Source organism: Platalea leucorodia, assembly GCF_965183815.1.
Source record: "Platalea leucorodia genome assembly, chromosome: 3".
NCBI classification, from domain to species: domain Eukaryota; kingdom Metazoa; phylum Chordata; class Aves; order Pelecaniformes; family Threskiornithidae; genus Platalea; species Platalea leucorodia.
This window is the reverse complement of record NC_138825.1, coordinates 126,170,597-126,193,607: the sequence shown is the minus strand read 5'-3', so window position 1 is coordinate 126,193,607 and position 23,011 is coordinate 126,170,597. Positions and strand designations below refer to the sequence as shown.

Sequence of the window (23,011 nt, the reverse complement as noted above, 5' to 3'; positions counted from 1 at the left end):
AGAAATTTCCACTGTCTCAAGAAAACCAATTCTGCTTGTAACTGTCTCTAGAGAGCATTCACATGAACTGCTGTCAGAGCTGTGAGAGCAGTTCAATCGGAGAAAGACCTGTAGTTATCAAAAGCAGGAGGCAGTAATGTGTTCGGTCTAACTAGCAGTTGTCTGAAGAGTTAAATCCGGCTTCAGCTTCCGCAGTTCTCCTCGGGAGGTAGCCTGGAAAGCGTTATTGCCCGTGGACTTTGAGATACAATTCAAGATTTTTTTGCTAATGAATAGCAAGCTGAATTCAAACGCAGGGCAACACAGGACAGAGCAGATCCTGTGGCTGGCCTGAGACAGGATATGCCCTGAGGCCGTTGCTTCCATCAGAGAATTGCAGCAGTAATGGATAGTCATAGCATCACTCTTTTCCCACGAGCCTGAGGGAAGAAAACATCCCTCCTTCCTTCTATGAGTTTATGAGAATGCTTCCTGTTCAGTTCTCTGTTAAAAGAAAGGAATATAGAAACAAACAGAATAGTGAAAGATCACCAAAATAGTTTTGTTTAAATCTTGCAATAATGTCGCTTCCCAAATAACAGCCAGCTAAATGGCTACCGCTGTGTAAAATAAAAGGTAGAATTTGGTTTATTATCTCTCAGGAATATGAGAAGTCTGAAACTGTAATGCAGTTCCACGGTGTATTTATAGTTAGAGTTATTGCTCTTGCTTTGTAACCAAAAGTGAGAATTTGTTCAAAAAATTATTTGGGGGGGAAATCTACACATACCATTCCGACTCGCCTTTGTCTTTCATCCCCTCCTGAAAAAAAAACCCAAAAGAAAACCAAAGGCAAGCAGGAAATTTCTACTCCCTGTTAGAGCATGGCCATTCAAACATTTTCAGCAGATAGGAATTATAGGGAGGGAAGGAGCTGGGGCCACGCTGCTGGGAATCGGGGAGTTTCTTAAAGCATCTTTGCTGCCAGCAAAGAAAATTCTGGGGAAGAGGGAAAGGAGAGGTGGGTAAGGTTGTACTGCAAGTTGGACTGCTCTGAGGAAAGCGGTGATACGTGGTTGTGGCACGTTGGTTCATACACAACACCTGCATGGTAAAGCAAAGGAGGGATGAGAGTGTTCTGACTCAGCCTGAAAAAAGGTCAAGTTCATAATGCTGCTGTTATCACTGAAGGAATTTGCATGGTCATAGAGATTGTTCTCAGAGGTAGAAGGACCGGTGGGTGTACAACTGTAGGTATATTATACAGTTATGTGATCTGGCATAGTTTAAATACTTAAGTACCTTCAGGAGCGAAGAAGTGTTTATCTCTTCTTAAACATTTATCTCTTCCCTTTCTTGGATTTCCCAGGACTTGGCCTGAATTATTGAAATCAGTTTGGCTATCACGTCTTCTCTCGTCCTTGTCCTCTTCCTTTTTCCTCTGATTGTTGAGTTGTTCAGTAGGCATTCTTCAAAAGCGCGTCCCATTTAAACAGGGAGCCTTTTGTTAGGCACCCAAGTGGAATAGGGCTAAATGTCATAACTTGCCCTGCGTCCTTGGGCAAGAGCATAGAAAAAGTCTCTTAATCTCCCTGGATTTATTTTTAATAGTGAACAACATAATCAGTAGGTGGAAGTGACTTTTCATCTTAGGAGCTGCAATGGGGTAAGATAATTTTAGAGGTAGGGTGCTCACAGACTGAGCTGCTTACAGGCACGAATGCTGCTGTTACTGGTTGAAAGCAAGTAAGTCTCTTTCTCTGCATTACGAGGGGTGGTTGTAGGGTTTTTTTCTTCTTCTGTTGTCTAGCTTAGCCTCTTCATGATTTTAAAATAAACTGATTTGATATAATTCCTAAGAGAGTTTTTGTCTGCCTGCAGTTGCTATTTTGAGAGACAGAATGGTCTGAGAGAGGCCTGGAGTTGCTGAGGAACAGAACAGCCAGCGCTAGGGGAACAGTCCCATTAAATTACCCCTACTTCAGTGTATTTCTTCAGCGTTGCTGGGGTTGAGTATATCTGTACTGTGTTTTGAGGAGTATGCTGAGGCCATGCTCAGACCCAGACTTGTTTTCTGCAGCTCTAAAGAACCCTAAGTGCAGCTAACGTGCCCTCTGGGGGACTTGGTCAGGGAAGATTCGGTTACACTCGTGTTACTTCAGATGTTTCAGCCTCTTCAACCCATCCTCCAGCTGCCGTGCCAGGAGGGAGTGGGTCTCTGCATAGACCCCGTGTTGTATCTGTCAGGCCCAAGAGAGGACAGATCTTGTGCCTGATCGTCCAGGCCCATGTGGATGTCTTGGAAAATAAATGGCATCTTAGATAGCGGGAGAAGCCGGTGTTCAGGCAGCTGCCTCGCATCCTGCGTGTTCGAGCACCCTGTAACTTAGCCCTTGGGCTGCCGAAGGGGACAGCCAGGGAACGCGCTGCTCTTACTGAGAGCACTCATTCAGGCCCTGGAGCCGTTGCCAAAGAGCACCATCTGCATCCCCATTTTTGGATGTTTCCTGTCTCAGTTCCAATATTCCCTCAGACACCGTTGCCCAGCGGCCTTTGGCACTGGCCGAAAGCCGTTACAACAGCCGCCTGCCCGTAGTAGGATCAACGGGATACAAGGCGATACCGGCACCTTTCTCTTCCCTTGAACTTGCTTTGCTACTTTCCCTTTGCTTTGCAATAACCGTGATCTGGAGCTCCGTTTGCAGTTTTCTTACGTGCACACCTTGAGATAGTCTGGCATCTTCCTAGATGGTACAGCTTTCTGCAAATTAACCAAAACCTAACAGATCTTGTAATGAAGGTGAAGTAGCAGGAAAAGAGAAATTTCTGAAACCTCTTTTCTTAATGGAAGGCATATCAGAGGAGAGTAGTAGAGCATTTGTCAGGAGAACTTGAAATTTAGGTACGGGTACATGCGAAACTGCAGTGGCAGGAGGCAAGACTTTGGGGGGAGCAGGCATTAAGCCAGTAGCTCTTTTTCATAAAGCTATAACTTCATTTTTCTTATTTTCAAGGTTCTTTGAAAAGAAGGAAAGTTAAACACTTCCCAAGATAAAAGTGGAGTTTTCCTTTTATTTTCCCTTTCCATCTGTGCTGGTTTCAGTTGGGATAGAGTAAATTTTCTCCATAGTAGCTAGTGCGGGGCTACGTTTTGGATTTGTGCTGGAAACAGTGTGGATAACGCAGGGATGGTTTCGTGATTGCTGAGCAGCGCTTACACAGAGTCAAGGCCCCTTCTGCTTCTCAGCGAGTGGGCTGGGGGTGCACGAGGAGCTGGGAGGGGACACAGCCGGGACAGCTGACCCCAGCTGACCACAGGGCTGTCCCACACCATATGGCGTCGTGCTCAGCATATGGAGCTGCAGGAAGAAGGAGGAAGGGGGGGACGTTTGGAGTGATGGCGTTTGTCTTCCCAAGTAACCGTTATGTGTGATGGAGCCCTGCTTTCCTGGGGATGGCTGAGCACCTCCCTGCCGATGGGAAGGAGGGAATGAATCCCTTGTTTTGCTGTGCTTGTGTGCGCGGCTTTTGCTCTACCTATTAAACTGTCTTCATCTCAACCCACGAGTTTTCTCACTTTTGCCCTTCCGATTCTCTCCCCCATCCCACCAGGGGCCTGTGAGCGAGCGGCTGGGTGGGGCTGAGTTGCCGGCTGCAGTTAAACCATCAAATAAAGGAAGACTATTTATTATCTTAAGCTTTTCCAGTCATGTTAGGTGTCATAACTACCCAGAAGCAATTTCTTGGATCCTTGTTGTTAAACAATAGCTTGAACTGTGTTATAGGCAATAGCTCTTTAAAAATAAAAACATATATGCATCTGAAGTAAATGTCCAGCCAAACAGAAAGTGTTCCTTGGGTAACTATGAGCTTGTAAATGTAAATACGTCCCAACTGTTGCTTCCTTTTTCCTTGTCAGTAGCTCTGAAGGCTTATACTGCTCTTCGTGCAAGCTATTGCCAAATTGCGTGGCTCTGTTGTCACGTCATTTTCAGAAATGCGTAGCACTGAAGAGAATTTAATCAGCTTGGCAAATAATAATTATGTTTAAAAAAAATCACTGAAATCACAGCACGGTTGTGTCTTGTATTCCAAAAATTAACCTTTTGCCGAGCAAAGGAGGCGTATAGGAAGAAATGGAAGAGTAAGGAGGCGATAAGGAAGAACCGAAATGTGAAACTTTTCCTCATCGTTTCTAGTAATTGTCATTTATATTGCCACAGAAGATGACCTATTTTTTGTTGTTGGGTCTGTTCTGTTCTATAGTTTGGAAAAAGAAAATGTTGAATTGGTTTAAAATACTTCTCAGGAAATTGCTGTTCAAAAACGTAATCTTTCTACAGCCTTGCCTTCAGCTTCATTTATAATAAGATTTAGGTTTTATATAGATAGAGCAGGTTCATCTGTGCTTCTGCTATAGCACCACAAATTCTGAAGATTAGACTTCTTGCTCTGTAATCCTGCTAGGCTGTGGAGAAGAGGACACTCCGGTATCCAGATAACGGACTTTTTATAAAAATCTATCTAGAACAGAGCTGATGTTAGCATTGCCATTGATCAAGCAACTGTCACCTTTTCCCATCAAGCTATGATTTGAAATATAAGTCAAGGAAAAGAAGTGGCTTACTAAAATGTCACTGCTGTTTCTCCAGTCTGGAGGTAGCAGAGTAGTTCAACATTCACATGCTGTTTTGTTTTATTCTAGAGTTGTAAGTCCTAATGTATTTCGATATTCTGTAGTTCCAGGCCTAAGAGAATGTAGGTGATCTTATATTAATACCTGAAGATACGGTGAGGCTTTGTATAGTGGTGGGTGCCCACAAACTCACAATAAGATATTGATTGAGTCCTGGGGAGTTTTAAAGGCAAACCATAGCAAGCAAGAGCAAAACGGACCCACACTAGATAGTAAGAGGATAACATGGATTATCTATGTGCACCAGTTTTTATTAAGACAGAAATCCCTGTCCTAGGTTTTTTTCCTTCTTTTTCATCTTCAGAAATACTTGAGAACAGCTGTATATTGGCTAATTGTCAGACATTTTTCTCTTGGTGCTTAAAACTGTTATAAGGCAACACTGTAGCACAAGACACCAGTTATTTTTTCTGACTAATTTTTTTCAGGCTTTGATTTCACGGTGCTTTCTGGTGGTTACTCAAGAAATGACATACTTAATGTGACTTCACTGTGATTACAGCCCTGTTCTGGAAGCTAGAAATTTCTTTGTGTGCGAATTTACATAGCAATGATAACATGCACATTGGGACTGTTTTCTGTCCACAGATGTACTCTGATGATAGAACTGAGATTTTAACAGATGGGTTCTCTTCAAGTTGGACAAGATGCTGTGGGAAGAACGCAATGGAAAATGTCCTGTGTTTGCATTTTGTAGAAAGATATGAAGAACACTGCCCTGCTGAGGAAATTCAAGAAATAGATTATTTACAAATATTACATCGTGATCTGAAAATAATATTTGAAAGACCACAGTATGCTATATTTCTGTACTGTCAAGAAATCTTGCATTCTTTAACAGTCCTCAGATTGTAATCTCATCAACCAAATGCAAGTTTTTCATATTATCCTGCTAAATAAGCAGCTAGCAATTCATGATGTGCCTGTCAGTCACACAAGCACTAAAAGGAATCAAGTTTATATGACTGTTATTGGAGAGTGTGAAGCTAAGCCTGAATCCTCAGAGGTGCTTAGCTGTCTAATTCCCATTGATTTTAATGCAAATCGAGTACATAAATGTCCCTTGTGAATCTTTGTCATTGTCCCCAGGCTTCTCGATTGCCTGTCTTCCTAAAATACATAAGTGCTGCGTTATGATGGTCTCTTCCTCCAACAGGCAAAGTTCAGAAAAAGAAGTGCAAAGTTCAGAAAAAGGAGGTCATGGTTATGGTTGTGAAAGCCCTAACATTTCATGAGACAAATTATAGCGTATTGCTGAAGTGTTCTACAAAATTACTGTTTGTAGCTATTGAATTCTCCTTTTTCTCTTCTAGCCATTTCATCCGATGGTGAATTTGGAATGCTCCAGAGATTTTCGACCGTTTCTGTGTGCCCTCTATGCCCCCGTGTGCATGGAGTACGGCCGTGTCACTCTCCCTTGTCGCAGACTCTGTCAAAGAGCATACAGCGAGTGCTCCAAGCTCATGGAGATGTTTGGGGTCTCTTGGCCTGAGGATATGGAGTGCACCAGGTGAGCAAATCTGGTTTTTTCAGAACCCCAGGATAAAATTTTAGTATGATCTAGGATGTTTTTATGATCTGAAACAGACGTTTTAAATATGTTCCGTTACAAGTGCCCTTATTTTCCCTTCCATTTGTGTAACAGCCTGTTTCCTGGGGTGGAAACTGAGTTCATATTCCTATCGTCTGCCCAAGAGAGAAGGTGAAAATTTCTGTGGGCAAAACTGCACGTGCATATTCTTAAATGAATGAATATACCCGTCTATTTTTCTTCTTCTTTGTCATTAACGCTGACCTAGTTTTGCCTGCTATACCGAAGTTTAATAGACGATACTGCTATAAATTTCTCTGAGAGCTGGGCAAAATTACATACGCCGGAGATTAATAGTCTCTTTCTGAAGGGGGAGCTGGCTGGTTTTGATGAGTGTATAAAATCTCAAAGCTCTGTTTTCAGAGCATCTACCTCTTGTTGAGCTTGTGTGCAAACAGATGTTTTCAGCTTTACATTACACAAATAACTGTACAGAAAAGTATTAAATGATGTTCCAATCTATTTGAAACAGAATATACCTGAAATTGAAAACAGTATCTTTATGGTTTATTTTTTATAAGTGATTCCAACAGCTAATAAAATACAGGAGCACAAACAGGAAGAAATAGTCTCCCTTATAGTTGGATTGGAGAGAATGAAAAATAATTAAAACTTCTTTTAGCAAAAGAATAAGTCAGAGGATGCTGCTAAGTCCTGATAATCTGGATCAAAGATCCCTCTAACTCCATACTCCAAAGAGATGCCTGGACCCTTTAGGTCCTCCCATCTCCTCAGTAAGGCCCAGGTAGCGAAATTTCAAAACCAGAGCTAAAACTACTAAAACTTTGCTGGTGGTGTGTTAGTGCCGTTGTGCCAGGACATGAGCTGTGGCAGAGGAACAGGCCTATTTAGCTTAAGCTGCGCTCGCTGAGGCGATAACATCTCGTGGAGGGAAGAACCCGACAGCTATGCGTGGAATCCCTCCAGTCTCTCCTTCAAAACTTCAGACTGCGTCTCCAGCAGCCCGTAGCCTCCAGTCAGAGCTTTACTTAATTACAGAAATATCTTAATCATCATTTCAATTTATTAATGCTAGTAGTAGTGCTAGGTTGGATTTTTGGTCTAACTAGCTCACCGTCCTGTTTGATAGCAGCTGGTAGAGTTGCTTAGGCAAAGGTTTTAAAATGTTCTATAAAATCATGCTTCTTTGGGCCCGTAGTCTCAGCTTACAGTACGCCTAAATTTATAGTCTTCCTGAGATGGATTTTGTATCCTCACCTTTGTGCTTAAAGCCCCAACGGGCCCCTTGTCCATTTATTTCTCTGGTTTATTTTTAAACATATTTTATAGTTTCAACATTCACTGCATTCTGAGACAAAGAGTTATAGAGTTTGTTTAAACATAGTGCGGTATATCATGGATTACCTGTTATGTGGCTTGTCTTTGTTTTTGCTCCAGGTAGTGTGTCTAAAGTCAGACGTGTAAGTAAGGTTACTAGTCTTTGCAAAGTATGTGTATATTGCTTGTAAATAATTCTTTTCTTACTTTTTAGATTCCCAGATTGTGATGAGCCATATCCTCGCCTTGTTGACCTCAATTTAGCTGGGGAGCCCACAGAAGAGGCCCCAATAGCAGTACAGAGGGATTATGGTTTTTGGTGTCCTCGGGAGCTGAAAATAGACCCTGACCTGGGTTACTCTTTCCTGAGCGTACGGGACTGTTCTCCTCCTTGCCCAAATATGTACTTCCGGCGTGAAGAGCTCTCCTTTGCTCGCTACTTCATCGGAGTGATCTCCATCGTCTGCCTTTCGGCCACCTTGTTTACTTTTTTAACTTTTCTGATCGATGTCACAAGATTTCGCTATCCAGAAAGACCGATCATATTTTACGCTGTCTGTTACATGATGGTGTCATTAATTTTCTTCATTGGCTTTCTGCTTGAAGACCGAGTAGCGTGTAACGCATCTAGCCCTGCCCAGTACAAGGCTTCCACGGTGACGCAGGGCTCTCACAACAAAGCTTGCACCATGCTTTTCATGGTGCTCTATTTCTTTACCATGGCTGGCAGCGTTTGGTGGGTCATTCTTACCATCACGTGGTTCTTGGCAGCCGTGCCAAAATGGGGCAGCGAAGCAATCGAGAAGAAAGCATTGCTCTTCCACGCCAGTGCCTGGGGCATTCCAGGAACTCTAACCATCATCCTCTTAGCAATGAATAAAATTGAAGGTGACAATATTAGCGGCGTATGTTTTGTTGGCCTCTATGATGTGGATGCATTAAGATACTTTGTACTTGCACCTCTCTGCCTCTATGTTGTGGTTGGAGTTTCCCTTCTGCTAGCTGGCATTATCTCTCTCAATCGGGTTCGCATTGAGATCCCATTAGAAAAAGAGAACCAGGACAAACTAGTGAAGTTCATGATCCGGATTGGCGTGTTCAGTGTTCTGTACCTCGTGCCACTGTTGGTTGTAATTGGCTGCTATTTCTATGAGCAGGCTTATCGAGGTGTGTGGGAGACGACGTGGATTCAAGAACGCTGCAGAGAATATCACATCCCGTGTCCCTATCAGGTGAGGAAACCAATATGACGTATTCAGGAGTGCAGAAAATGGGTAATGAGGGGATATGTTCAGACTTACTTGTCATCCCTAACTGAAAGTGCTGCTCTTTCTACAAGGGAAGGTTCTTGCCATACTCCGATTATTTGGATAATGCATTAGGCCTTCTGGAAGACTAGGTGTTATTGGAAAATTGGAGGCTTGCATCAGCTGCTTGGTGGTTTTTTGTGGAGTTTCTGGGCTGTATGGGACCTATACAGGATATAAAGATGCTATTTTAAACCAACTTCAAGAACAGGACTTAATGAGTTTATTTTTGGTCATTAGAGATGTGTTAGAAGTTTTGCTCTGAAGGAATTTTGGCATTCAAACTGAGTTGTCATCAGCCTGATTACTGCTTTTTCTGGTTTTTGTTGTTCATCTGTAACAGTTTTGTTGCCTTGATTAGCCTAGAGGTTCTGTGCTCATTTTAGAGCAGTCTATGCATGTCAGAAACGTCTATAAAAATCTTACTTGAAGTGTCTTCTGAAGAAAAACAGAGCTTACAGCTCATCAGTTTTGTTATTTCAAGGAAGTTACGCTTCCCTGCTCAATTTGTTTAACTGAGTTATCACAGGAACAGAAGCCTCTAAGAGCACCAGGTACCAAACTGCCCACTGTTCACTTCAGTGTTATGCTGGTGCAGTTGCAAAGAAAGTGTTGTAAGTATTAATTACTTGAAGCCTACTTTCCTTTTTGAGCCAAAGTGGCAAATTGTTTTTGGAATGATATGGCGTAGATATTTTCTGCAACTTATTTGAACGCAACTTTATTTCAAGAAGGCTGTACAGCAAGCATCTATTATAAAGCTGCACACACAGGGGTATTAAAAAAAAGTTAGTATTTTGGCTCTAAAGCAGTTAAAACAACAGCTGGATCATCAAAGCTCACATTTTAATGCAATAAAATATCACTTAACGGTTTGGCTTAGTCTATATGGCTTGATAATAATCCTTTTATTACCTTTTAACCCTTTTTATTGTTTTCTCTGTTAGATTTTATTAGGGTGTGACTCTTCCCTCCCATCCAACGTGTGAGCATTTTTATGGCAGGAAATATCTGTCAGTGGGTGTGTTCAGTCCCGTTTGCTTGATTGAGTCGTCACTGCTGCAGGTTTTAATACAATAAACTGACTGATGCTTAAAAGGAGAGAAAAAGAGGGACACGCAGTTTTCTCTCAGTTAATTTCAAATACCCACCACGTGCCAATCTAAAATTGCTGTAGGAATCTATAAAATTAAAAGGATATTGCTTTCTCAGAATGTTGAACAAAAACTGTTTTAAACCTTGAAACTTCTGATGTCTAAAAGCTAAAATCCTGGCTAGTGGAATAACAAAAACATGTAGTAAAATGCTACTCAAACCTCTACAAAACCGTGAACATAATGGCTCAGCAGGAGTCAAAAGAACAATAATGGTTTCATTCAAATCAAATTGGGTTGAAGGACCCGTAGACCCTAGGCAGTATTAGAAGAGTTTTTCTTCTAACCCATCCAATTTTTTTTCTTAAGCTAAACATGCTTCCCTAATTAAACTATCCAGACTTAGAGTTGAAACAGATTTCCAAAGCTGTGGGGAAAAACAATTTTATCCTTAGATCGTGCTAGTAAAATTTATTACTAAATTAGGGGAAAATTTAAAGCTGTGTGAAGAGACCACTCACTTGCAAAATAAGACCATATTTTTTCTAAGCCTTGATGTTATTGAACTTCAAATATTTGAATATCGGTGGCTGAGATTAGACTATCCCAAATTGAGAGCTGTAGTTGATTCCACGGTGGACATAGGTTTTATGTGCAAAACTTACACAGGGTCATGGTAGTTGGAACTTGCTGCTTGCATAGGCACACTTTTTCCAACACCAGCAAATCCGAGGTTAAAGCTCCATCAGTCCGTTCAACCGTTACATCATCTTTGCCATCAGAGGATGATGCCACAGTAACTCATTCTGGAAAATGGCTAACGGGGGAGTTGGCGTAGGCAGCTGCTACAGGCGTGCTTCCCTGCCTCCCTCCCGTGCGACTGCTTCGTGCGGGAGAGACCGCGGGGTTAATCATTTGCTGCAGATTCTCCTGGCTGCTGCTAAACCGAAGAGGGCTTCGGCAGCTGGAGTTCAAATGAAAAATGGACATCATGTGTCTTTGACTACCTAAAGGGCTAAATACTCCCAAAATGGAGGAAGCAACAGGATACCTGTATGCTTCAATCTTGATTTCTGGCTACCTGGGTGTTTCCTGGGTTGACCTGGCTACGTATGATTATGGTTATTTGTCAGGGAGGCATCTGTCGCTTTCCTTGTGAAATAAAAACTTTTTTTGCCGCAGAGACAGGAAACCAATATCCCAATATTCCCTCTCTTTGAGGAGTAAGTGCAGGGCAAAAAGGAGCTCATGTTACCTTACCTTGCCCTCACTGTCCTCGGCACACCAAGTTTCTGGGAGAGACTAGGAAGGAGGGGAAGGGTTTGTAAAAGCCGGCAGCAGCTCCCTTCCCCATGAGCACATCCCGGTCCTCAGTGTTCTGTAGCATCGTGGGCTGCTGCGGTTCAGGCAGTAGCTTTAATCTGCTGTCTGGGCAGCAACAGCAGGTAAAAGAAGGGCGATGAAGCTGGGGAAGGGTCTGGGGCACAAGGCTGGGGAGGAGCGGCTGGGGGAGCTGGGGGGGCTCAGCCTGGAGAAGAGGAGGCTGAGGGGAGCCCTCATCGCTCTCTGCAACGGCCTGAAAGGAGGCTGGAGCCAGGGGGGTCGGTCTCTGCTCCCCAGGAACAAGCGATGGGACGAGAGGGAACGGCCTCAAGCTGCGCCAGGGCAGGTTTGGGTTGGGTATTGGGAAAAACTTCTTCCCCCAAAGGGCTGTCAGGGCCTGGCCCAGGCTGCCCAGGGCAGGGGTGCAGTCACAGTCCCTGGAAGTGTTCAAAAGACGTGTGGATGTGGTGCTTAGGGACAGGGTTTAGAGGTGGACCAGGCAGTGCTGGGTTAACGGTTGGACTCGATGATCTCAGAGGTCCTTTCCAACCTTAACGATTCCATGATTCTATGATTCTAAAACAGGCAGCAGTCGCCCCTCTTGTACCATGGCTGTGAAGGCTCAGATGAGCTCTGAGGTGAGCCATCAAAAGTTGAGTGGAGTGAATATTACTTCCTTGAGTCTCCTTTAATAAGGAAAAAACAGCTACTACATTGAGGTGAGGTTTATTTACAGTATATACAAGGTATCTAATATGTTTAAGAAATTCAGTTGCGCTTTCCCCACCGTGCGGGAAATGCATTGTTTTTGTGGATGTCAACTTAAACAGGCAACTAAGGGAGTTGGGTTTTGTATCAACCTGGACAAATCTCTTAATATAGTTAAAAATATCAAGGTTGCTATATTAGAGCATCCTTCTTTCAATATGAATAATGGCAAATTGACTAAGGTGTTACCAGAGATAATTATTTTTATTGTTTCTGATGCTAGGACTATTCACAGTAATTGCAGCGATGTAATCCTTCCAGCCACTATTACTGTTCTGTGAAATATCTGCTCACAGCGGCCTAAAAATATTTTAACCCATCCACCTCCATTTTCACTGAGGTTGGGACATTTTTCTTTTTCTGGAGGGGGGAACAGTGCCTTTGTAATCTGCTTTCAGCACAGTAATATTCAAACGAGGAGCTGAATTTTATGTTGGTATCCCACTTTTCACTCATTGCCTTAAAAAATGAATTCATGCTTGGCCTCAAAAAATAGATTAATGTTTTTGCGTGAGGGGAGTTCATGCAGTGGAAAATGAAATTAATTTTCACTAGCTACAGAACCTGATACCCTCGTCATAAACGTAGCAGTTGAACTGGGCTGTGCGCATTACGTGTTCTTCAGGTCAGACTTTTATCTCATATATTATCTTTTGTATGAGAGTATAGCGCAATTTTACATCAAGGTAAAACGCAGAAATGAAGGGAAAACAGGAGGGAAGCGTGACACAATCCAACCATAAAATAATCACATCTAGTCATCTCTTTTGCTACGGTTGAAAATACGCGCTTTGCTGCTCCTCCTTCTGCCTCTGTTTGTAACAGCGGTGGTTCTACCCATATCGTGTTGGCTGGGGGAGGAGTGGCTGGAGAGCTGCCTGGCAGGAAAGGGCCTGGGGGTGCTGGTCGACAGCCACCTGAACATGAGCCAGCAGTGTGCCCAGGTGGCCAAGAGGGCCCATGGCATCCTGGCTTGTGTCAGGATTAGTGTGGCCAGCAGGACCAAGGAGGTGATGGTGGCCCTGTACTCAGCGCTGGTGAGGCCGCATCTCGAGTGCTGTGCTCAGCGCTGGGCCCCTCGCTCCAAGAAGAACATGGGGGGGCTGGAGCGTGGCCAAAGAAGGGCAACGAAGCTGGTGAAGGGTCTGGAGCACAAGTCTTATGAGGAGCAGCTGAGGGAGCTGGGGGGGCTCAGCCTGGAGAAGAGGAGGCTGAGGGGAGCCCTCATCGCTCTCTGCAACGGCCTGAAAGGAGGCTGGAGCCGGGGGGGTCGGTCTCTGCTCCCCAGGAACAAGCGATGGGACGAGAGGGAACGGCCTCAAGCTGCGCCAGGGCAGGGTTGGGTTGGATATTAGGAAAAACTTCTTCACCGAGAGGGTGGTCAGGCCCTGGCCCAGGCTGCCCGGGGCAGGGACTGAGTCCCCATCCCTGGGGGGATTTAAAGAACGGATAGATGTGGTGCTGGAGGACATGGTATAGATGGGCTTGGCAGTGATAGGTTGACGGTTGGACTCGATGATCTTAAGGGTCTTTTCCAACCTTAACGATTCTATGATTCTGTGTCGTCGTTCCGAGGGCAGAGCCTTGGAACAAGGAGCTGGATTTTTGTAACATTGGGCTCAAGGAGGGACATTTGGGGCAATAAGATTCTGCGTGCTCCTATTGCTGTTCAGTGTGGCTATCATCATCATCATCATCTCTCTAATAATTTTACCATTCTTAACAACTTCTTGGTACTGGCTTGGCTTTTTAGTCTGCAGTCCTGACCCAATGGTTAGCTTTCAAGGTTTGTCTCTTTCCTCTCTTATTTTGCCATTTCTACCTTGTACGTTGGTGGAGCACGTCATGCTGTGGGAACTGATTCCGATGAAGTGGTGGACTGGGATAACATTTTGGCCAGTCGCTTTACGGAAGCACAGAATTGCTCAGGTTGAAGGGACCTCTGGAAATCAGCTAGTCCAACCCCCCTGCTCAAGCAGGGTCAGCCTAGGACTGTGTCCAGTCAGGTTTTAAATTCCTGTTGCCATAAAAGCTGTAAGATCCTTTCTGTCAGACATCTAACCTCAGCTATATCTGATGTAAGGTAAAAAGTAGGGTAAAAGGGGAAAAAAAAGAAGTTTGACGTGCATTTAGCTGCTGTTACATATTCTTGTCCTCCAGGCACTACGGTGTTTCGTTCTTCACAAGGAGAGTGTCAGAGTTTTGTTCCTCTTGGAAATTACAAAGGCAATCAATGCAGTGACCTGCCCCAATCTATGAAAATTTGTCTCAAAACTGGGATGAATTTGGCTACAAAGTGAAACGGATACTCAGCAAAGTCTGTCTTCAGAGCTGGTTGTAATGTACGTTTCTCTTATGAAAAGCAGGAGTTCAAACGGTCAATACAGCGTTTCTAGCCCAGAGAAAAGGAAAGGGCTGCATCAAGCCAGAAACGTTCAAAGGTGGAAGAAAGCGCTCATTGTCGTCTTCCCAAGATAAGGAAATGTGTCTGCTTTCTTGGGATGGCAGAATATGGTGTTAAAAGCTTTTACCTCTTTTTTTAGTCCCATAATGGAACTGTGTAAGGTAGTTTAGGCCTGGAAAGGTTTATTGGGCTGAACCACAAAATCAGATTTCCTGTAAAGAAGGTCCTGAGTTCATATTCATTTCTTTTAAATCCAAACGTAAATAGACTCTCCACAGTTTCCATGAATGCTTCAGGGCTAGGCTAGGCACTGTGCTGATGGGAGAGACATCTGATTTAGATATTAAAGAGAATAAAAAGAAAAATAAACTATTTATTTGCTGCCCTAGTGGGAGTCCTTGAGAAATGATCTAAGCAGTATGAATTATCTTTGCTTGTGCTCTGATATTCATCATTTCCCCACTTCAGGTAGCTTCACCGGATTAAAAGACCTTAGTGCTAACTTGCTGAGAGGGAAGGTGGTGCTCGCTGCTTATCTTTTCGCTATTATTGAGAGGAATGAAGCAGATGTGGAGAGCACGTTTGCTTTCCCGTTGATGGGGAAGACTTGATACCAGGGTGAGTGTAGAACAAATTGCAAACTCTGGGCTTGTATTGGAAACTCTTTTCTTTTTCATGAAGAACTTGATTTTGTGCTGGATGCTGAATATCCATCGAGTCTTGCTCAGTCGTTGCCGTCATGTACTCCAGGTAGATTCCTAAGCCCAGAATATCCATCGAGTCTTGCTCAGTCGTTGTAATGTACTCCAGGTAGATTCCTAAGCCCAGAACCAGAAGGAAAAACAGCAATGAGTACATTTAGACAGGGAAAGCGTTGAAATGTATTGATCCAGCTATGGAGTCTGTTTACAACCGACTTAACCAAGGAATGGCACTGGGCCTGTGCAGTGTCTGCTTCCCTCGATCATCTCTTTCTTTAGCTTTGGGGCTTGACCTCATAGAAACCAGTGGAATTTCAGAGATAAAATAATGGGCATGTATTAGAATGAAAACAATGTGGAAATCAAGAACCGCTACTGAAAGCAGCATCCATTTATCTGATTTCGGATGTCTCCATCTGAGCCAGGCATGCCAGCCTCCTTTTCTAGCTGAAGCAGAGAAATGGGCAATTTTATAGTGATTCACTGGACATTCAGATGAATCGTACCCTGACTTACTTTATCGTCTGTTTGAAGGGGTCACTTTTGCTCTTATTGGATATATTTATGTTCGGTTTTTTGCTGCAAAATTCTGGGTAAGTTTTTTGGGGGGAAAGGGGAGAAGAGGTTGGGGGTTTTTTGCAATCTCTCCCCATCAGTATCAGGATATGCCTCAACAGCCTTCAAACACGCTTTTTATATCCTGACCGGTCTTGATTTGAATAACAGTCATTCCAGAAAGAAAACTCGGTAACATGTTTTTTGCTTATTTTGGAAGAAAGGACATAAATAAGCACCTAAGCCCGCAGTACCTGGAAGGAGATAGGCTTGCATCTGGGAATCCCACGGACAGATAATTTTGCTTTGCTAAGCATCATATAAGCACGCTTCAGCCGCTGAGGGAGAAGACTTTTTCTGCAAGAACAATAAGCACGACAACTATTTTTGCAAGTGTCATTTTAACCGAGTTCTTGAAGCAGTCACTATGCCTATCTCTTTAAATCTTTTCTATTTTCCTTCTGATCGTTGCTTTAAAAAACTAAACCCGCCTTGGTGTTTTTAAAGACTTAACTATTAAGAGCGATGCTGTAAGATGGTGTAATACCAAATGTCATTTCTATCAGCAACAAAAATAGACAGTCAATCCAGACAATTTTTTTCCCTCTCCCCTCTACCTATTTCGCTCCAAGACGAGGCCCCATCTTGCTGTGTAATAATGTCAAACGGGTTTTTACTGAAGATGGGAGTTCTCACCCACTCACTTCTGTTCATTGCTGGTGTCGGATCGAGAAGAGAGGATTAATTGTGGTTGCCTAAGATACCAAAAGCGTAAATGGAAAGAATGTTTTGTTAATAGTACCTCTGGTCTGTCAGTGGCAGTTATATGTATCTAGTACAGGCACAAAGAAAAACAAAGTCCAAGCTTGCTAATATATTTCAGTTAATATTTAAATTGTATCACATTACAGATTATTTTAATGCATTATTTGACAATTAACATTGGAGAAATGGATTTTGATGTTAGGATTAATCTCTGTCACCTGCTGATAATTTTGGCTCAAGTTTTAGTCAGTTTTCTTGTTTCCCATTTTCACAAATGTACTTTTTGACCTAATCGCAGCTCATTTTTTTTTTACTCTTAAGTTTTCAAGATTGTTTTAGATGTCTCAAAATTAACCCTGTTACGATAAAAATCTCTTCATTTCAGACTGGTTTGGATTCCTGACAACTATAAATCGCTTTGTTTGTTTTGCATCCTTTTTAAAGGCTGCCTACGGAGCAGGGGTAGGGGCAAGGTTTTCAAGCGTGTTTCGTTCCCACTCGGCATGGCTTTGTCCTTCCTTTCCTTGAGGCCTGGTGCCCCGAACAAACACCGCGGGAACGTCGCTGAGAGCAGAGACCCCGCGTCGCCGGCTTGCGGAACCGTTTCAACACAGGGAAGCTTTGCTTATGAACAGGTGCCAACTGAAAAGCGACTGCGATGGTACAGTAACGGCAGGCTGAGAGCCAAGAGTATGGGAGTGTTTAGTCATCTGCTCTGCTGTTCCTTCACTCGGCTGAATATTCTATCTTATCGTGCCTACTTTTAAATAAAATGGGGCAGGAGCAGAAGAGACACTGAGACAAACTGCTGTAAGTTCCAGCTCAGGTTTTGCAGCTACGTCTCTTCATTTCTCCCTCATCCCCCCAAAAAGAGAACAAAAACAAAGAAAAAAACCTTACTTTATAAATTGTATTTGTATTCAGTTTTTATAGTGCTTTCCCCCAAAAAAATTCTTGATAGACATTTGAATTTACTATAGAAATTCTAAATTTTGTGATGGCATCGTTGACTCGCATGCACTCAAGAAATGCTCTGTAGCAGACTGTCTTTTCCCATGGCTGCGTGATGGGCGAAGTGTAACCCCCGTTGACACAGGCTTTATTTTCATGCACAAGTGCTTTAGAACAATTGCACGCGCGGACCAAAGAGAAGAAAAGATGGGGCTTGCAAACATCTTGCCGAAAACAGTGGCAAGAAGTAATTGTTGAGCCGTAGAGTCTGCGTTTTTGGGGTGCTGATTAAGTTGGGATGGAGTTTCCCCATTTTTATCGACTGCAGTACATGGCATTTTCCAGTTTTTGCCATTTTCCCCACTACTCAGGGGTCTTGCCACTATCTTTAAATACAAAATGTCTCAGCTGTTTTACCATCTGTGTTGCAGTGGGTCTTCAGAAGCATGCGGGGGAGTGCACTAAGCTGGATGCAGAAAAGAGGCTTTGTTAAGAAATGTCTTAGCACCGTTTGTGCGTGGCACGGGCATAAAGAGAATATATTTAGAGATGTCTATAAATCTAGATTTCTCCTCCCCCCTCTTTTTCATTAGTTATTGTTTAGAATTCCTCTTAGAAGAGGTAATGGATTTGCTTAAATCTGCCCTAAGGAACTGCTTCTTGTAGAATGTAATTATTCTGTCCTTAAAAAGAAAAAAGAGGTTGAGATAAAAACATATTTTCTGTATTGCTGTTTACTCAGAAGAGACCGAGCAAATCAGAATTACGAGTTAGGCTTCTTTCAAAAACAAAAGTAATGTCAGCTCAGAACAACAGCATTAATCACAGTATTACAGTGTTTCCTAGCAGCGATGCAGTTAATTTCTCCTATTTTAGATACTTAGGAAAAAAGAATATATTCAAGGAAAAGAATAACTCAAGTTAATTTCTCAGAATTCTCCTTTTCAGCATTAGCAACATCAGTCCTGTCTCCTCCTTGCACATCCAGGACTTTGATAAATCCTACACGAGATGCAATGTATTCTCTTATCTCACCTTGGCATGTATGCAATTTCCAGTCAATTAACATATTGAGTGAAAGCAATCATTTCATTCACATGACTCATTTCTGGCTGTTTTTTTAATTGGATTGACTGAGCTAGAGACAAAGGGAAATGTTGATTTCTCAACCATTATCTTCAGACGGGTTGATTTGTACTTGCACCCAAGTATGACTCCTCAAGGTCGTCTTGGTCTTTTTTCTTTCTTTCTTTTTATTCAGTATTTTGCTGAGGGTGACTTGCCGAAGGAGGTCAGATCTTGCTATTTTTGAGTTCTCAGTTTCATTCCATTCTCATTTTAATAAGCATGCTTTATATCTAGAACAGCCTTTAATTCTGATTATTAAGGAAGCTCTCTTTTTCCACTGTCTCTTTTAATTGCTATTAAAATGGCAACAGAAACTAAGTTAGGAGGTCTGATTTCCCTGGTTTTGAAGCACCAGCCACTCTTAACTGCCAGAATTGAATGTTGCAGTACATGCGTTAGGAAATGGGTCACCTAAAAAAAGATTGAACTTTTAATTTTAATAAATTGAAGGAACTTGCCTATAATTTGCATTTAAAAAATCTGAATAGCAATGCATTCGTTAATGATGATGACTCTTTCACTGGATTTCAGAGTTGCTTTGAGATGTTGGACAGTCATCTCAAAATAGCTGTAGACCAGCTTGCAAAGAGAAGATCTTTAATGGGGTGTTAACTGTAGATCTCTGCCAAAATCTCAGTGAATGCTGAACCTCGACGTTTGTAAGTCCGATATTCCGCATCCGAGTGAATTTCCGTAAGATGGCTTTTGTTGTGCTCTCTGGAGCGCTCCTTGACTATTGAACGACTTGTCCCGTCAGCCCAGAAACACAAGGTACAAATAAATTTTGGGGATACTGCACTTTTGTGCATTTATTCCTAGTGATTCCAGAGTATCATTGTTATTTTCAACAAATTTTTAAAACTTCAGTCCTGGAAGGGTACTTACATTTGAATGTCATTGGTCTCAGGATGGAGCAGCTCTGACAGTTTTACGGTTGGCAATAGATTTTCTTCTGGAAGCTTTTCAGGAAATTGTGATTGCAGTCACCGTATCTGTAACATGCCACCTGAACACGAGCCAGCAGGGTGCCCAGGTGGCCAAGAGGGCCCAGGGCACCCTGGCTTGTGTCAGGAACGGTGTGGCCAGCAGGAGCAGGGCAGGGATGGTCCCCCTGCGCTGGGCACTGGGGAGGCCGCCCCTCGAGTGCTGTGCTCAGCGCTGGGCCCCGCACCCCAAGGCGGCCATGGAGGGGCTGGAGCGTGGCCAGAGCAGGGCAGCGAGGCTGGGGCAGGGGCTGGAGCACAAGGCTGGGGAGGAGCGGCTGGGGGAGCTGGGGGGGCTCAGCCTGGAGAAGAGGAGGCTGAGGGGAGCCCTCATCGCTCTCTGCAACGGCCTGAAAGGAGGCTGGAGCCGGGGGGGTCGGTCTCTGCTCCCCAGGAACAAGCGATGGGACGAGAGGGAACGGCCTCAAGCTGCGCCAGGGCAGGGTTGGGTTGGGCATTGGGAAAAACTTCTTCCCCCAAAGGGCTGTCAGGCCCTGGCCCAGGCTGCCCGGGGCAGGGGCTGAGTCCCCATCCCTGGGGGGATTTAAAAGCCGGGGAGATGTGGTGCTGAGGGACATGGTTTAGTGGTGGCCTTGGCAGTGCTGGGTTAACGGTTGTACTCGATGGTCTTAAGGGTCTTTTCCAACCTTGACGATTCCATGATTCTATGTAACCCATGGGGCACAATGTGGGCAACCAGCTCCCGCGGTGGGTGTTTTGAGAGGTTTGCTTAGTGGTGTAACATAAAGCAGTTCAGAATACAGTCTGTAAACACACAAATATGGAAAGTTGTTTACTCTCTCCGCTTAAACAATTTGTTTCTAGACCTGAAATCAGTATTATTAAGTAAAGACTATACTTAAAAATAATAGATACATTCAAATGATGGAATATAATGAGATATATGAACTAAATTCACCTGTAAGACTGGTCTAGATCTCTCGGACGTGTTCTGTATGTGCCTTGATCTTGGTAAACATCCGCTTAGCTTAGATGTGGCTGGGCTACATAGCATGGAAATGTAACAAATACTTGCACGTTTCAAGTTTGATTTTTCTTTTGCATTATTTATTATGTTAAAAGTTATTTTTCAAAGATTCACTTGAACTTGATTAAAATCAAATAATGTAAATCATCATTAACATTATTCCGTTCACACTGTAACTTGGAAAAGGCGGCCTTTAGACTAATGAACATAGCATTTCTGTCTGTGGAGAATAGGAAATATTTCATAAATACCATGTTTGCTATAATAGCTCTTTGTTTCTTCTCCTCTGAACTTCTGTACTTTTGCTTTAAGCTCTGGTTTGACTATTATTTGCATCTTTACAAGATTACACTGATCTGTTTCATCTGACTTCATCTCCAGCAATGTCACAGTGTGGCATTTACTCAATCTGAGCCATTACCGGAGCAAATGTCATCACACGTGCAACTGCTTCTTTCTGTATGGCATTATGTGACTGACTGCGTTGGGTGGGATCAAAAGAGACTGTAAGAAGAAAACAAAAATAAATAAAAAGTAATGAAAGGGTGCCAGGAATAAGGTTCTGTCAGAGCTTGTCTTTGGAGGAGGAGAGTGTAAGAGTGTACGTAGCCTTGCCCAAGAAGAGTAAGAAGGGACGTAGCCTTGCCCAAGAAGAGTAAGAAGGGACGTAGCTGCAGTTTTAGAAATCCATAAAGGGCATTTAAAAAGAGCTGTTAAAGTCCAATGGCAGCGCTGGCAGAACGATAACGAGGCCGTGAATAAACTTCAATTGGAAATTAGAGAATTCCGTGATGAACTGAGGGGGGAGCTCATGGTTTCAGGAGAAAGCTGGATAACTGCAGAGGCTTGTGTGCCATTGCTGGCTGCAGCAGTGGAAGACTTGACCGAGGACGTTTCTTTTGTTCTGTGTTCTTACTGCCAACTATCTTCATTCAAGTAGTGGGAGTTTATTAATGGGGATATGTTCCAAGCCTGGGTCGTAGTAAGCTTGCTAAATTTTGTCTTGCCAGAATTTAATAAATTCAAGAAAGAATATCTACTGCCAAAAGAGATATTAACGCTGCAAAGATTTTAGTTCAAGTATATTTTTAGCTGCAGGGTTGACAGAAATCCGATTTTCTGATTCATTAGCGGGTTTTTTTCCTGACTTGGTGTTTAATTCCCAATGAAGTGCTAATATCTGAAGAAAAAAATCCTATTTTTTTCTGAATGGCAACCGGGAGCTTCCAACCTCTCTGGCCATGGGACAAATCTGCCAAATGCAACCTACTGCAGCGAGCCCTCAGTATCCCTAATTTGACAGGTTTGCCAGTAATCCAGGTAGGCACCTCTTTAATCTTGTCTTAGTCTCTGTGAAAGATAGGTGTATCAAGCAGTGCGTTGCAGGTGCCAGTAAAGGAGCGTTTCCTGATAAAACTTCGTTTCAGCTGTAAGTTTATTGACCCGTTTTAGCCCATGCCAGCCACAATCCCTGTCTGCACAAAGGCAGAATACTACAGAAATGCCATCTGCTTCCACAACGGGGGTAAGGACAGCTGCATGACATTGGTTTTGGTGAGCATTGGGATAAGAGAAATCATAGTAGATGGAGTTTGTTTCGTCCTTTGTGTTAGACACCTTGGGGTGAGTCATGACTTGAAGTAATCCTTTGTCATTTTAATTTGTGCGTTAGTCACAGGTTTAAGGGGAAAAAAAGAGTTTATGGGTCCTTGGACCTATTATGTCAGCCAGCTACAGCTCATCGAAAAGGGGGTATTTGGGAGAGGGGCTGAAATGGTCCAGAGTGAGACATATGTTCAAGAATTGTGACGTGATTCTTTTATTCCAGTGACAAGAGGAAAGATAATTTATGCTGGGGGAAACAACTGTGTGGCGGGTGCGGACTTGGTTGCTTTTTTTCTCCCTGCAGAGGACATCCCTCTTCAGCTTGTACATGTCCGCAGGAAAAGGAAAGAGAGGTCCAAGTCTCTCTTGGGTCGTACACTCAAGTAGACTTGCTTTTCCCATGCTTAATGTCCGGCGTTGGTGCTAAGAGACTCGTGATACCAGTTCCTCATGGTGGTAAAACAGAAGGCAGGTGCTTGGGCAATCTCTCTAATTACAAACCATGGCTAGCACTTAAAAAATTAGTTGCCGTGATTGAGTGCTGTCTTCTGTTTCAAGATAAAGCCACAAACTAGGAGACATGCTGATAGCTTCACTGAGATTCAGCTTTCCCTTGGTAAACAGGGCGTTCTCCCAGAAGGAGTCTCCTGAAGCTGCAGAACCAACCTGTCCCAAGATCGGTGCGAGCTACCTGGAAGATGATCACTGAAGCTGTAGCCTTCTGCCTTCCCATCCCATGAACGCAACAGCAGTTAGCATCAAGCTTCTTGATGATTGCTGGTTACTGACACCGTGACTAACTGCAGGGCCCGAAGGGCAAAGGCGTCGGAGGCGAGTTATTGCACTCTAGTCATGACTCAGGACCTTTTTAGTTGTCCTCTGGGATCCCTTTTCA

General features: G+C 43.3%; 1 protein-coding gene across 2 annotated transcripts in view; it reads left to right on the top strand.

The window, feature by feature from the left end:
* FZD3 (frizzled class receptor 3) overlaps nucleotides 1–23,011 on the top strand; it is a gene marked incomplete at both ends in the record, with an annotated part of 58,000 nt that overhangs the window by 22,567 nt on the left and 12,422 nt on the right. The window contains 2 exons of one of the 2 annotated variants that reach the window (XM_082305236.1): nucleotides 5,989–6,185; nucleotides 7,759–8,776. In XM_082305236.1, coding sequence (XP_082161362.1) covers nucleotides 5,989–6,185; nucleotides 7,759–8,776 — 1,215 coding nt within the window. The remainder of the gene's footprint in view (nucleotides 1–5,988; nucleotides 6,186–7,758; nucleotides 8,777–23,011) is intronic. The other variant, XM_082305237.1, reaches the window with a different exon arrangement.